General features: G+C 46.7%; 1 protein-coding gene across 1 annotated transcript; it reads right to left on the bottom strand.

Moving 5' to 3' along the window:
* Positions 1–2,377: 2,377 nt before the first annotated feature.
* LOC137791113 (POU domain class 2-associating factor 1) lies at positions 2,378–9,664 on the bottom strand. Its single transcript, XM_068585827.1, has 6 exons — positions 9,649–9,664; positions 5,320–5,447; positions 3,766–3,859; positions 3,415–3,561; positions 2,856–3,067; positions 2,378–2,776 (listed from the first exon to the last, which is right to left on the bottom strand). Exons 1-6 carry the CDS (start codon positions 9,662–9,664, stop codon positions 2,390–2,392), a joined length of 984 nt encoding a protein of 327 aa, XP_068441928.1. The 3' UTR covers positions 2,378–2,389.
* Positions 9,665–14,106: the final 4,442 nt, after the last annotated feature.

The following is a 14,106-nucleotide window of genomic DNA, read 5'->3' as shown; positions in this document are numbered from 1 at the left end:
TAAGTGGGCCGCGTTGTGAGGTGTGTATTCTGGTGTGTATCTCTTGCCAGATACCGAGGCCCCTGCAGGCGCTCCGCCTCTCCACGGCGGAGGTCCTCGCGTGCTATCGGAGGTGCTGCTCGGGCACGTCGCTGCAGCGCCTGCAGGCCCGCAGACGGAGCGCTTTAAAGGGACTCGGCGATGAGCGAGTGAAGGGGGGGGGGATTCTGTCAGACAGCCGAGCCCCAAATCCACAATGGAGATCTGATACACTGGGGCTGAGGCCGGGGTCAGAGACGAGGAGAAAACACTGGTGTCGGAGGCTCCGTGACAAATCTTTACGGCGTTTATCTCTCCTGTAGCTGCTGTCAGCGCCCCGAGGACATGGGAACGTCTCCCATCGCTTTAGGAGCAGCACACGCCACACCGAGTGAGTCACCGGATAAACCTCTTCAAGAAGAATCAAAGAGCGCGAACCATGAGCCGCGTATTCATGAATATTTAATGTGAGTCATTGAAGCGCCGCCGCCTCTTAACCCATTAAAAACAATCTGAGACTGAGCCATTCTTATATGAAACTGTAAATCATAGCTTGTTTTATGAAATTAAAATGCCCCAAACTGTTGTATTTGGATGTGTTGAACACCACAAGTAATATACAAGTGAAATATATGGTTTGGTAGATGAGAAAACTCAAATAATGCCAATGGCACCAATGGACCCACTGGACCCAATAGACTCATTGGGGCTATTGGACCCAATGAGTCCTCACCTGAATGTTCTCTGTTCTAAACCCTCTGTAACTTTGTTCTGTTTCACTTTATCAAAGTCAACCTTTACAGAGAGAAAGTTCACATGTTGAATGTTCACATGTTGTGTTATGGTTTGTTAGAGTTTTGACTTTGCATCATTTCAAACTAATAATCATCCTGAAAGTGTTTTTTTTATAGTTGGACCTGAAACCTTTTCATTAAATTTTGAGTGTAATCTTCATTTCCAGAAACATGTAGACTGATATTCACACATCTGAACAACATCTCACATGTGTTCCTTTTATAATAACACAACATTATTCAAACAGAGAGAGTTTCAACCTTTTTCATTTTGACATTTTCGAGGTAAAGGGCTTAGAAATAGCCGGGTGTTGAGATCACAGCGAGGGTCAATGTCTCGTCACGTCGGCTCAAAGCAAAGACGAAGTGTTCAGTTAACCCAAGGAAATAAAGAAAGAACTCAGAAAGCTGACTGCTGGAGTTCAGACCAGCCCTCCCATGCGTGTCCTGTATCGTATGTACACAGGTGAATGCTGTCCTCACCTGGCCGTCACTTTCTCTATTCTTTTTTTTTTAAATTACCGTTTGGAGCGTCAGCTCTAATCGTTTTCACAAATGTGAATTCCACACGAGGAAAGCAAACACATGTAAACTTCCCATGTCCCCGTCACCTGTAGCCCCGCCCCTCTGGATACGATCTCAGGCCTCTCCAGGTGTGAGGTTTTGACGGATGAGCTGCAGCCGTTGGGAAAACCCCGAGAGTCTGATGCTTCACGAGAGCAGGAGCGAGTCCTGGAGTCCTCCAGCGCGAGGCGGTTACCTCTGCTGCAACTTCACAACATACACATTTAAACTGCATCAGGCCGGTTGGTTTTGACTTTGTTTCTTAAAAAAAACATGGATATGGTACCACAGCGACTTTATTTAGTTTTTCCAATGACAGAATTTGCTGCAAAAAGGAAACAGCTGCATGATATGAATCAGAGATTTATTTTGAAAAAATCATTATTTACATGTATCATACATACTTGTTTAAAATGTCATATTGTTCGGCATGATTTACAGCAGCGAGGCACATTAATGAACACATTTAAGGGGCGTTATCATAGACTGTAAATTGGAAAATTTACAAATTGTAAACTTAACAAATAATTTGATGCCTCCACTTTGACCTTTTGGCCGTCGCCATCTTGGTTTCTTGCAACCAGAACCGAACCAAGAGGTCTTTAGGCCATATAACCAGAGGAGTCGCCCCCTGGTGGTCAGGAGAGAGAATGCAGCTTTAACACATGAAGCATAGACTTCTATACAACCAGAGGAGTCACCCCCTGGTGGTCAGGAGAGAGAATGCAGCTTTAACACATGAAGCATAGACTTCTATACAACCAGAGGAGTCGCCCCCTGGTGGTCAGGAGAGAGAATGCAGCTTTAACACATGAAGCATAGACTTCTATACAACCAGAGGAGTCGCCCCCTGGTGGTCAGGAGAGAGAATGCAGTTTTAACACATGAATCATAGACTTCTATACCACCAGAGGAGTCGCCCCCTGGTGGTCAGGAGAGAGAATGCAGCTTTAACACATGAATCATAGACTTCTATACCACCAGAGGAGTCGCCCCCTGGTGGTCAGGAGCTTTCATGCATTTGAGATGAACAGCGAGCTGCTGTATGAGTCTTTGTCCTCCTCGTCCCCCTTTCGCTCCTCCAGGAGTTTATCCAGGAGGCTCGGGGCCTCCGCCTCCAGCCCCGGATCCTCCTCCAGAGACGGGCCTCGTAGGTCCGGGTCCAGCATCTGCGGACGCTCGGCGCCCGGAGCCTCCAGCTGACTGATCATGGTGGTCAGAGACATGGACAAGGGCACGTGGACCAGCGGGGACCCGGCCAGCGGCGCGGATCCGGGTCCAAACTGGACCTGGTTGGGCATGGTGGCGATGGCGGTGATGGGCTGGGCCCAGGGGAGGTAGGTCAACCCTGAGTCTGAGAACTCCACCTGGGGGATGGAGCCCGGCGCCACGGGGAGGCTCTGAAACCACAAGCGATGAACGTCAACGGCAACAAGGAGCAGTCGAAGCGAGAAAACCCAGCGAACGTTTTCCACTCACCCCGAAGCCGGTGAGCAGCGGCGCGTGTGTGTAGGTCAGCATGGTGTAGCTGGGGCACAGCGTCTGCATGTACACGTCAGCGCTGAGGGTGGAGGCCGGAGCCGGAGCGTCCTGCTGGCTGTATTCTGACGGAGACCACGGACTCGCCGCCGCCGCCCTCCAGCCGGCACACGACTGCAGCGCTCCGTCGGCCGCCGCCGGCTCGAACACGCCTGATCCACCACGGAGAAATTTCTTGTCTGTAGGTAAATTATCTGCAAATCTTTGCTCTCAATTCCAAAAAAAATCCTCTCAAAAACAAACTACACTCAAAAAAAAAATGTTGCTCTCAAAAAAGCATTTTTATTTTGAGAGCAAATTTTAATTTTGAGAGCATTTTTTTTTAGATCAAAAATTTTTTTTAGAGCAATTTTTTTAATTGAGAGCAAAGATTTCGAGATATTTTACTCACAAACTAGAAATTTGCTCGGGTAAAAAAGACACAAATCTACCTCCATACATATCGAGCAAATTGCACAAATTACAAGTTAAAATGTTTCAACTAGGTCGAAAAATGTACGTGGCGTCAGCCAATCAGCGTTGAGAACCTCCACTGACTGCTGAATCAAACTGCTGCCGGTCGTCCTGAAGCAGCGCTGATAGCTGCCGTCCTTCAGACGCCGCAGTGGCACTACGGATGATATGATGAACCCAGACACCATGGAGTCTGATGTTCAGACGTATGTGGAATGTACACAACAAGTATAAAGAACTAGTGGTTATTTTCATGGTGGATGACGGAAATAGTAACGAATTTTACAAAGTTAAGCCACGCCCCCTTTAAGGCGCGAGTAATGCGTCGCGACGCGTTTGGTGTGAACGCAGCACGAGTTCATTACAGGAATCAATGAGCCTCAGGTGCGGCGGTTACCTCCTCGCGTGTAGGCCAGCTGCGTGGCGTTGTGCGTGGCGTTGTGCGTCACGTTGTGCGTGGCGTTGTGCGTCACGTTGTGCGTCGCCGCGTCCTGAATGAAGGAAAGACGGAGAAAGTGAGACGAGCACGTCAACAATTTGCCCGTATCGACGTGTAAACATGAATGTTGACACTGAGCGCAGGCGTGAGTCGTCTCTGACGGCTGAAGTGCGTCGGTGTTGAGGTACGAGTGTGTGACGTGTCTTCACATGCGAGTGGGAACATGAAGCGTTTGTCTTGTGCGTCTTTATTTCATGGATTCATGTGCAGCTGAAGCAGAATTATGCAACGTTTTAAATGTTTTCCAATATATAGAAGACAAGCATTACATCTCTTTGCACCTTTTATGTCTCTTCTCATCTTTATGTCTCTTCTCATCTTTATGTCTCTTCTCATCTTTATGTTTCCCTCTTGGCAGGTGATATCGGTAATTACATAGCTGGAGCTCAGGATGACATGTTGAAGCCTCACGAGGCCGAGCGGCTCTCAGAGGAGAGACAAAAACTCAATAAGTGATCAGATTGCATCAGGATATAAGAAATATCCCAGAGGGAACAACGGACACTACTGTCTTTGTTCAGAGAGAGAGAGAGAGAGAGAGAGAGAGAGAGAGAGAGAGAGAGAGTCCAGCAGATGGAGGAAAATTAAGAAGAACCAAAAAAAAAAAGAGTTGAAAAGTTGAAACGCTTAAAACCTTAAAAGGAACTAGTTTACTCTGTAAACACTGAGACTATAGAGGACCAGGACTACACTGAGACTAGAGAGGACCAGGACTACACTGAGACTAGAGAGGACCAGGACTACACTGAGACTATAGAGGACCAGGACTACACTGAGACTAGAGAGGACCAGGACTACACTGAGACTGTAGAGGACCAGGACTACACTGAGACTATAGAGGACCAGGACCACACTGAGACTATAGAGGACCAGGACTACACTGAGACTATAGAGGACCAGGACTACACTGAGACTATAGAGGACCAGGACTACACTGAGACTAGAGATCCTTCATTTGGTTTAATAACTGATGTTTGTGATGAAATGTTTAATTTATTTGTTATGGAAACACAGGAAGAAATCTAGTGTGTGTTTTTGTTCAGGCTCGTGTGTCTGTGTGTGTGTGTGTGTGTGTGTGTGTGTGTGTGTGTGTGTGTGTGTGGTGTGTGTGTGTGTGTGTGTTTGTGGTGTGTGTGGTGTGTGTGTGGTGTGTGTGTGGTGGTTTTGCATAGGGCTGTGTGCCCTGGAGTCATACAGTGGATGACTGCAACTGTCATGGAAAAACACCTGGATTAAGCCCCGCCCCCTCAGCCCTGGCACCGCCCCCCTGGATCCAGACTGCTCCCAACCTGACGGCCTTCAGGGTTCCTTCCTTTCAGCTGCGACAGACCTCCATCTATCTCTGGTTCAACAGGGCCGAAGAGCCGCTCCAGGTTCTGGTACTGAGACCTGGTTCTGGTGGAGAACCCGATCACCTGATAAAACATCGTTACGGGTGTCGTGTGTCCTCACCGAGGTGGGGGGCGCTGTCCTGGAGCCCTGAGGCTCCAGACTCCTCTTCCTCCTCAGCAGCTCTTTGACCGGATCACGAACACGGACTCCTTGATACGGTCGGGACCGGACCAGACCTGAGGGGGGCGCTAGAGAGAGAGAGAGGGAGAGAGAGAGAGAGAGAGGTCACATGATCACACGCTGCCATCAAACCGTCATCACAATCATGTATTCTGTGTTTCAGTGTTTTCTCCAGATGATGAAGCGTCACGGTGAGGATGAAGGTGGGCGGGGCTTAGATAACCTCCAGACAGATGATGTCAGGATGAAATGTGAGATTTTTTTTTTGTTGCAACCAGTGAACAGGAAGTGACCATATCGAGAGACCTGTCAATCACCTTGTAGCCCCGCCCCTAAAGCGTCCCCTTATTATGGTCTGTTTGACTCCAACAGACCATAATGTACTAAATGAACATCAGGCTGTATAGAAGAAGACTAGAAACTAGAGATTGAGACATAAACTCATGTTTACAATGTTTACTGAGGGAATACATCAAGAGAGAAGTAGAGTCACTTATATAGACTTCTATACAACCAGAGGAGTCGCCCCCTGGTGGTCAGGAGAGAGAATGCAGCTTTAACACATGAAGCATAGTCTTCTATACAACCAGAGGAGTCGCCCCCTGGTGGTCAGGAGAGAGAATGCAGCTTTAACACATGAAGCATAGACTTCTATACAACCGGAGGAGTCGCCCCCTTGTGGTCAGGAGAGAGAATGCAGCTTTAACACATGAAGCACAGACTTCTATACAACCAGAGGAGTCGCCCCCTTGTGGTCAGGAGAGAGAATGCAGCTTTAACACATGAAGCGTAGACTTCTATACAACCAGAGGAGTCGTGTGCAGCCATTGCAATCTTAAAAAAAGGTTCCTAGAGTACGCTTGGCTCTGGCTTTTGAGCACATCCTTGTCCGACAACAAGGAATTTGAAGGTGCTAAAAACCCACAGTGACATGTTAACGATCACTTACTGCGTTAGAGTTACACTCCGTATGCCACACACAGACACACACACACACACACACACACACACACACACACACACACACACACACACACACACACTGACATCCATCCAAAAGTGACAGTTCCTCCGCGCTGACAGCCCGTCTGCAGATAATGACGCCCTCCAGCGTTCTAGTTTCTGCTGCAAAGCTGCAGCAGATTCACATGAAACATGAACTTGTGTCCTGTTGCTGAAAACCCCGACGAGCAGAAGACCTTCTGTGTGTGTTGTGATGGCTGATGGGAAATCTCCAAATAGGAACTGACTCAGTGAATCCTGGAGATCTGGTAGCATCCTGTGGTCATCAATATGTCAACAGGGATTTAATAACCATCCCGTCAAAGAACGCGTAGCAGAGTTTTATTTGAGGCAAAGTCTGCGATGCTGAGTGTTCAGAACGGTACAGTTTTGTCCATAAAATACGTAATTTATTCTATTTTTGAACCAAACAACACAGTTTTTTGACTGAAACTTCTTTGTAACAGACCAAATCTTTGTTTTATTGTGATGTCTGTTGCAGATTCTGATTCGTTAGGTCCTAATCTTTCCAAAAAGGTGTCTTAAGGCTGTTGTTAGGGTCCTCTGGTTGTATAGAAGCTGCATTCTCTCTCCTGACCACCAGGGGGTGACTCCTCTGGTTGTATAGAAGTCTATGCTTCATGTGTTAAAGCTGCATTATCTCTCCTGACCACCAGGGGGCGACTCCTCTGGTTGTATAGAAGTCTATGCTATGAACCATACAGTTTGATTTTGGGAATCTGGCTCTTATGCTGGATGTTCATAGTTATGATCAAAATCTGTTATAAAAGTGATCTTTTTGGGAAGTTTAAGAGCTCATTTGGGCTTCATACGACGACTCAGAGGGGATTCATCTGTTCAGGTCCTGAGCGGCGCTTCGGGGGCTTCAGCAAGATGGCGGGTGGTCCTCCTGTGTGGGGTTTGCACCTTCAGGTTCTCCGGCTTCCTCCCAAAGAAATGCAGCTCGGGCCAACTGGAGCTCTAAACTGCCCGTAGGTGTGAAGGGTTGTGTGTCTGTGTGTGTGTGTCTGTGTGTGTGCTGAGATGAACCGCTGACCTGTGATGGTCGAGGTTAGAGGTCTCATAAATAGCAAGAGGGCGGGCTCTTTGGCTGCGAGGGGTTTAGCATCGGACTGAACAAACACGGGACTTTCACCCAGAACAAGCGGGTTAACTTGACGTCGGCTTCATGAAATCCTTCATCCCATCACGTTGTTTTGTTCCTAAACCACTTGAATCTTTCTACTCCCAAACAGTTCATATGGTACTAAAGTTTCATCTGCTTCTCTTGTTCGAGCTGAAGTGAAACCACATGTTCAGTGTCGGTGTCGGCGGTCTCTTTCCCCACAGTGACGGTTCCCAGTGACAGCGGAGGGCCGACCTCTGGCGCCGCCGCCGCCCTCTACTTGACCTCTGTAGCCGTTGTCCTGATGGTATCTCGTGCAGATTCATACCTGCAGCTGATTCATTTGCCTGCGCAGGTCAGAGGGGATACGCAGCGAGTCCGGCATCTTTAACGGAAACAACAGGCTCTTCGCTAAGCCCCGCCTCCTGCCGCCGTGGAGCCCACGCTGCCACAAACTGCACTCCAATGAAGATTAATTTACCTTTTTTTTAATTACTTTACACTCGTCTGTTTGATTAAGTTGTATTCTATTTGTTTTAATAAACCTTTTGTTCATGAAAGCCACTGAAGCTGCAGAGCTCATTAACACACACCCAGGACATGAATCCATCCTCTCTTTAAGAATCTAAACTCTGTCTGCTGAGCGAGCGCTGAGGAAGTCTACAATATCTCTTCGTTTAGTTAGAACCCAGCCGTTATGAAACGAGTGAAGTTGTGCCAAAACGTAACGATCTGTGAAGGTTCCTGACACGAGACAACAGGAAGTGACACGATTCGGCTATTTTATAAGTCATCGTTTAAAGTGACGCGTCAGCAACTCTTCAAATGTCTCATCAAACTATAAAGTGTGTGTCTCTGCAGCCACTAGGGCTGTTTAATAATGTTGTGTTACAATAAGAGGAACACATGTGAGATGTTCAGATGTGTAAATATCAGTCTACATGTTTCTGGTTCAGAGGAAATGAAGATGACACAGAAAGAAATGAAAAGGTTTCAGGTCCAACTCTAAAAAAATGACTTTCAGGATGATTATTAGTTTGAAATGAAGCAGCTGTGAAGTCACAACTCTAACAAACCATAACACAACATGTGAACATTCAACATGTGAACATTGAGTCCAATGGGCCCCAATGGACTCAATGGGTCCATTGGGGCCCATTGAGTCCATTCGGGCCCATTGAGTCCATTGGGAGCCATTGGAGCTATTTGAATTTTCTCATGTACCAAACCATATATTTCACTTGTATATTACTTCTGGGGTTCAATACATCCAAATACAGCAGTTTGGGTCTTTTTTTTCATAAAACAAGCTATGATTTACAGTTTTATAAAAGAAAACGAGCGGGAAAAGAAGTGCGAGCGATATACAAACTCTCTGGTCCCCAACAAAAAAGAACCAACAAGGACACAAATGGCATAAATTCAAACTCTGAATAACTGAAACGGATCTCTGGAGCGAAACCTGAAGGAACAGAAGATGTTGTTGTGTTTGAAACAATCACACATGAGCGCACACAGACCGACACACAATCAGCGCATGCACGAGGACTCGGCAAAAAAAAAGAGGAAGCTCCACAGCTGCGCAGAGTTTTACAGCGGCGGAGGAGCCGGCTGCCATTTTGCATATGAAGTTTACGGCCCAAAAGCAACACAGCGCCAACATCAGGACCAACACCTTCCTCTTTCCAGAGGGGGCGGAGCCTCAGAGTCCAGTCTGTTCTTTCCTTCTGGTAATAAACAAAAACTCTCTAAGTAAATGTGTTTAAATTACACATTAAGCGCTGAGCACATCCTGTTAGTATGTTATTTTACATTTCGGATTTGCAAACACTGCAAAAAAACGAGTTAAAGTAAAATATTTTTTTTATGTTTTTCAACCTGATTTTTGTTCTCGAATAACTTTAAGCAAAGACGACATAATGGACATATATCATTATTATATTACATATGAACACATTGAGTTCATGTTTTTGTGGGAAACCTCCATTTGAAGAATTAAAACCAACAGAAAAAGCAGATTAAACGAAAACATATTCTCCAAATCAATTTCTTTCACACAAAATCAAATACAAAAATCTGCACAACGAGCCAGTTTTCCAAAGGATTTTGCAGAAATAACAGCGAAGTTGTTCTGTACTCACATTTCTCCCAGTGCATACTGCGTGTCTGGATTATTTCATAGAGCTAAACTGCAGAAAATCAAAGTGGCGCGATGAACGACGCGCTTTATAGCAGCCGGAAGCCGACTGGCGAACCCCGAGGGAACTCAGGGCTCGCTGATGCGTCTGTTTCAGAAGATTTACATGGAATCACAACGAGAAGAAGCTGTTTCATTACACAGAGTCAGGGACTACACAAAGACACACAAATGAAGACGCTAGGAAGGAAATTCTATAAAAAAATATCATTGGGGCAAAAGGGAAGTATAGAAGTCTACGCTTCATGTGTTGAAGCTGCATTCTCCCTTCTGACCACCAGGGGGCGACTCCTCTGGTTGTATAGAAGTCTACGCTTCATGTGTTAAAGCTGCATTCTCCCTTCTGACCACCAGGGGGCGACTCCTCTGGTTGTATAGAAGTCTCTGCTTCATGTGTTGAAGCTGCATTCTCTCTCCTGACCACCAGGGGGCAACTCCTCTGGTTGTATAGAAGTCTATGCTTCATGTGTTAAAGCTGCATTCTCTCTCCTGACCACCAGGGGGCGACTCCTCTGGTTGTATAGAAGTCTATGCTTCATGTGTTGAAGCTGCATTCTCTCTCCTGACCACCAGGGGGCGACTCCTCTGGTTGTATAGAAGTCTATGCTCACAGTCTAAACTGTTAAGAGACAACATTTTACGGTAAAAGAAACTTTGACTTCCTCGTATTGGTCTCAGAAAACCTGAAGCTGATGACGCTCATAGAACTTGTCATCTTACTGCCAAATACATCTTTTAATGTGTTTCATGCAGAGACAGAACCTCCGTCTGTTGATGCGTCGGTTCCTCTCTTTGAGTCAGCAGGACGGAATGAAAATGTGTCATAATTGTACCGTTTCATTTGAGATGTGAAGCCGTGTGGAGCGATTAAGTGACCGCAGCCGTTAACACCGTGACAGCCAGATGAGGCCTGACAGCAACTGTCTTCTCCTCTGAACCTCCTGCAGGAACCATCACTGTGACTCCATCAACAACGAACTTTACATGATGTGATTGTTGCAGTTCTGTTTCTTCACGGTTCAGCTTCAAAGCAAACAAACGTCACGATGTCACTCGTCAAGCGTCTGCTCTTTCCGAGCGTTTAGCTTCTCTGTCTTTCTTTCCCTGGGTGGAGAGCGTGTTGGTTCAAACAGCTGCAGGGCTCCACTTCCTGTGTGGTCACCCTGACTCAGGGAACACCTGCCGTCCTTCAGGCTTCACCGAGCGGCAACGTTGAGAAACCACCAGCAGAAACTCAGAGGACGCGTCTGCAGGTTTCACCGCCGACAGGAGAGCTTTGCTGTTGGGTTACGCATTTAGAGGTCTTTTATTTTGGAGGATTTTTTTTTAAATAGTCAGAAACAGTTGATTTTCAGTTCTATAGGAATGAGTCCTGAAACCAGGAAATGAGTCAGAACACTTCCTGTTCACTCATTCTGAAGTCAAGATGTCCTCCACGTGTTTTTGGTTTGACGTCTGAAATAAGAGTCTGTTAAAGCTGCATTCTCTCTTCTGACCACCAGAGGGCGACTGCTCTGGTTGTATAGAAGTATATGCTTCATGTGTTAAAGCTGCATTCTCTCTTCTGACCACCAGAGGGCGACTCCTCTGGTTGTATAGAAGTCTATGCTTCATGTGTTAAAGCTGCATTCTCTCTTCTGACCACCAGAGGGCGACTCCTCTGGTTGTATAGAAGTCTATGCTTCATGTGTTAAAGCTGCATTCTCTCTCCTGACCACCAGGGGGCGACTCCTCTGGTTGTATAGAAGTCTATGCTTCATGTGTTAAAGCTGCATTCTCTCTCCTGACCACCAGGGGGTGACTCCTCTGGTTGTATAGAAGTCTATGCTTTATGTGTTAAAGCTGCATTCTCTCTTCTGACCACCAGGGGGCGACTCCTCTGGTTGTATAGAAGTCTATGCTTCATGTGTTAAAGCTGCAGTCTCTGTGTGTTGCATGTGAGCCCTGAGGGAAGCAAAGTGTTGGGCAATGCAGATGCAAAGAGGGGCGAGCTGGTTAACGAGGTGATCCCTCAGAGATTGTGGTGTATAAATGATCGCACTCTGGATTTGCTTCTGCAGATAGACTCGCCTCAACGAGTGAGCTTAAATGGGTTTTTTTTTGTTTGAAGCTGAGAGGGAAGTTGGAGCCATCTGTCCACGAAGGCAACAGTTGTGTCTCGTTTTTGTCGGTTTAGCCCGTGGGCTGCTGCGCTCGGCGCTGATAGCATCACAACCGCTTGCACTCCGGGCGACGGCCTCCGTCAGGAGCTCCACTGACCCAGACGCTCCGCCTGGAAGCCTCTCCGGAGTCCTGTGTAAACTACCAGCCTGAGAATCCGCCGTTAACTCCCTGAACTTAAAGGGCGACGCGCTGACGAGGCGTCGGATCCCCTGTGGCTGCGCGACGGGTACATTTCTAAATCCCAGTATGGAAGTCGCCTCGTTGTACAGCAGCGCTCACGACTCTGGAGAGTAAACATGTCAGATAGCATCTGAATGTTTCAGCGGAGGAACCGCCACATTCCTGCAGAGGTTCCCACGTCTCGGCTCTCGAGGCTCAGGGCTTCTCTCCGTCGGCTCCGGGTTCGTTTTCAGAACTGATTTTATTTTTTAGATAAGAAGTGGAAGACGTCGTCGTGATGTCACTCGTTGGTTTGTGGGCGTTTTGAAGCCTTTGGGTTCGGCATCTTTTACCGTCGCCATCTTTGTTTTGTATTTTTTGCAATCAGTAAACAGGAAGTGACCACATCTGGACTGAGGAGGAGCGATGTGGAGACGCCTTGTCCGTCTCCTGTGTCGACCTGTCAATCACCTCTTAGCCCCGCCCCCTAAAGCATCCTGTGGCCGAGGGTTTGTCTCGCGCCCACACTTCACACTATTAAGAAAACAACACAACGGCATCCACCACATGCTTCAGTAGAACATTTACTCTCCTTCGTCTTCTGTTTTCCCCTTCACAATAAAAGCCCCAGAAACATACAGTACATCAGGACACTGCTTCCTACAGAGCTGGGTAAGTACAAATATAAAAGATTACAATACTCTGCTTTATGGTCTGTTACTTGTATTTTTAAAGGCCCTGAAACCAGAGAGCAGCTATTGCCTCTTTAGCTACATGAGCACAGCCAACAGAATCTAGCACTGCTAATAGAGCTAACAGAGCTGTCAGAGCTAACAGTGCTAACAGAGCTCTGAGTGCTGACAGAGCTTACAGTGTTAACATAAATCTAACAGAGCTAACAGAGCTAACACTACTGACAGAGCTAACAAAGCTAACAGAGCTAACACTGCTAACAGAGCTAACACTGCTGACAGAGCTAACAGAACTAATACTGCTGACAGAGCTAACAGAGCTAACACTGCTGACAGAGCTAACCATGAGGGGGAACCTGGAGATAGAGCTCTATGCTACCACAACAACGCCGCAACCGGCTTATGAGCTAATTAGCGGGTACGCTAACACGCAGTAACATGAGCTAACATGCTCTCAGAGACACTTGTCTCTGCTCAGGTGGACTTTCCTCCACTGCTCCTGAAGCAACAGCTGTTAGCCGATGCTCTGCTAATCTGATCCAGATAGAAATCCTTCACAGAATAAAGTTGCTCTTCGACGTTGAAGACAACTTGAAAAGAGAAGTTGCTGAATCTGGAAGGATGAGACGAGTCGGACTCGGTTCTACAATAAAACAGTTTTATGAGGCCATAACTCCTGCAGGGCACAGATTGACGATTCCTCCCGTTTCCCTTGCAGCTATATGTCAGGTTTCCTTTTGGCAAAGCCCCAAAAAGCAGACAAGCTGCCGTTGTTTGCATCAGAGCGGCAACGCAACCAGAGCTATGAACTATGATGGGGTTTATGGAAGAAACCAGACGAGTCAGAAACAGTAAAAAGAGCAAGATGTTTCTCTTCTGTCACTCGTCTTTTGCCGCCATGTTTACTTCATATGTGTGTATTGTTCAATGTAACTATAATAATAATAATAATAATTATAATAATGTAACCACAAAGAGAAGCGAGGGATGAAAGAGAAGATGTGTACTGACAGCTCCATACTTCACACTGCAACACGCAGTGACTTTCTTCTTCTTCTTTTTCTTCTTCTTCTTCTTCTTCTTCTTCTTCTTCTTCTTCTTCTTCTTCTTCTTCTTCTTCTTCTTCTTCTTCTTCTTCTTCTTCTTCGTCTTCTTCTTCTTCTTCTTCTTCTTCTTCTTCTTTATCTTCTTCTCCTCCTGAGCTGCAGCTTCAGCCTCGCCGTCTGACCCCTCGCAGGCCGATGCCGGGCGTAGTGTGGTATGTAAGGTATGTGTGTGTGTGTGTGTGTGTGTGTGTGTGTGTGTGTGTGTGTGTGTGTGTGTGTAATGCAAATTTGCTATTAAAGCTAAACACAGCAGTGATTGAAGGAATGTGACGGTAGATTGTT

This window comes from Clinocottus analis, unplaced genomic scaffold, assembly GCF_023055335.1.
Source record: "Clinocottus analis isolate CAN_PGR_092001 unplaced genomic scaffold, fCliAna1.0.p SCAF_2, whole genome shotgun sequence".
Taxonomy (NCBI): domain Eukaryota; kingdom Metazoa; phylum Chordata; class Actinopteri; order Perciformes; family Cottidae; genus Clinocottus; species Clinocottus analis.
This window is presented reverse-complemented; position numbering and strand designations above follow the sequence as displayed.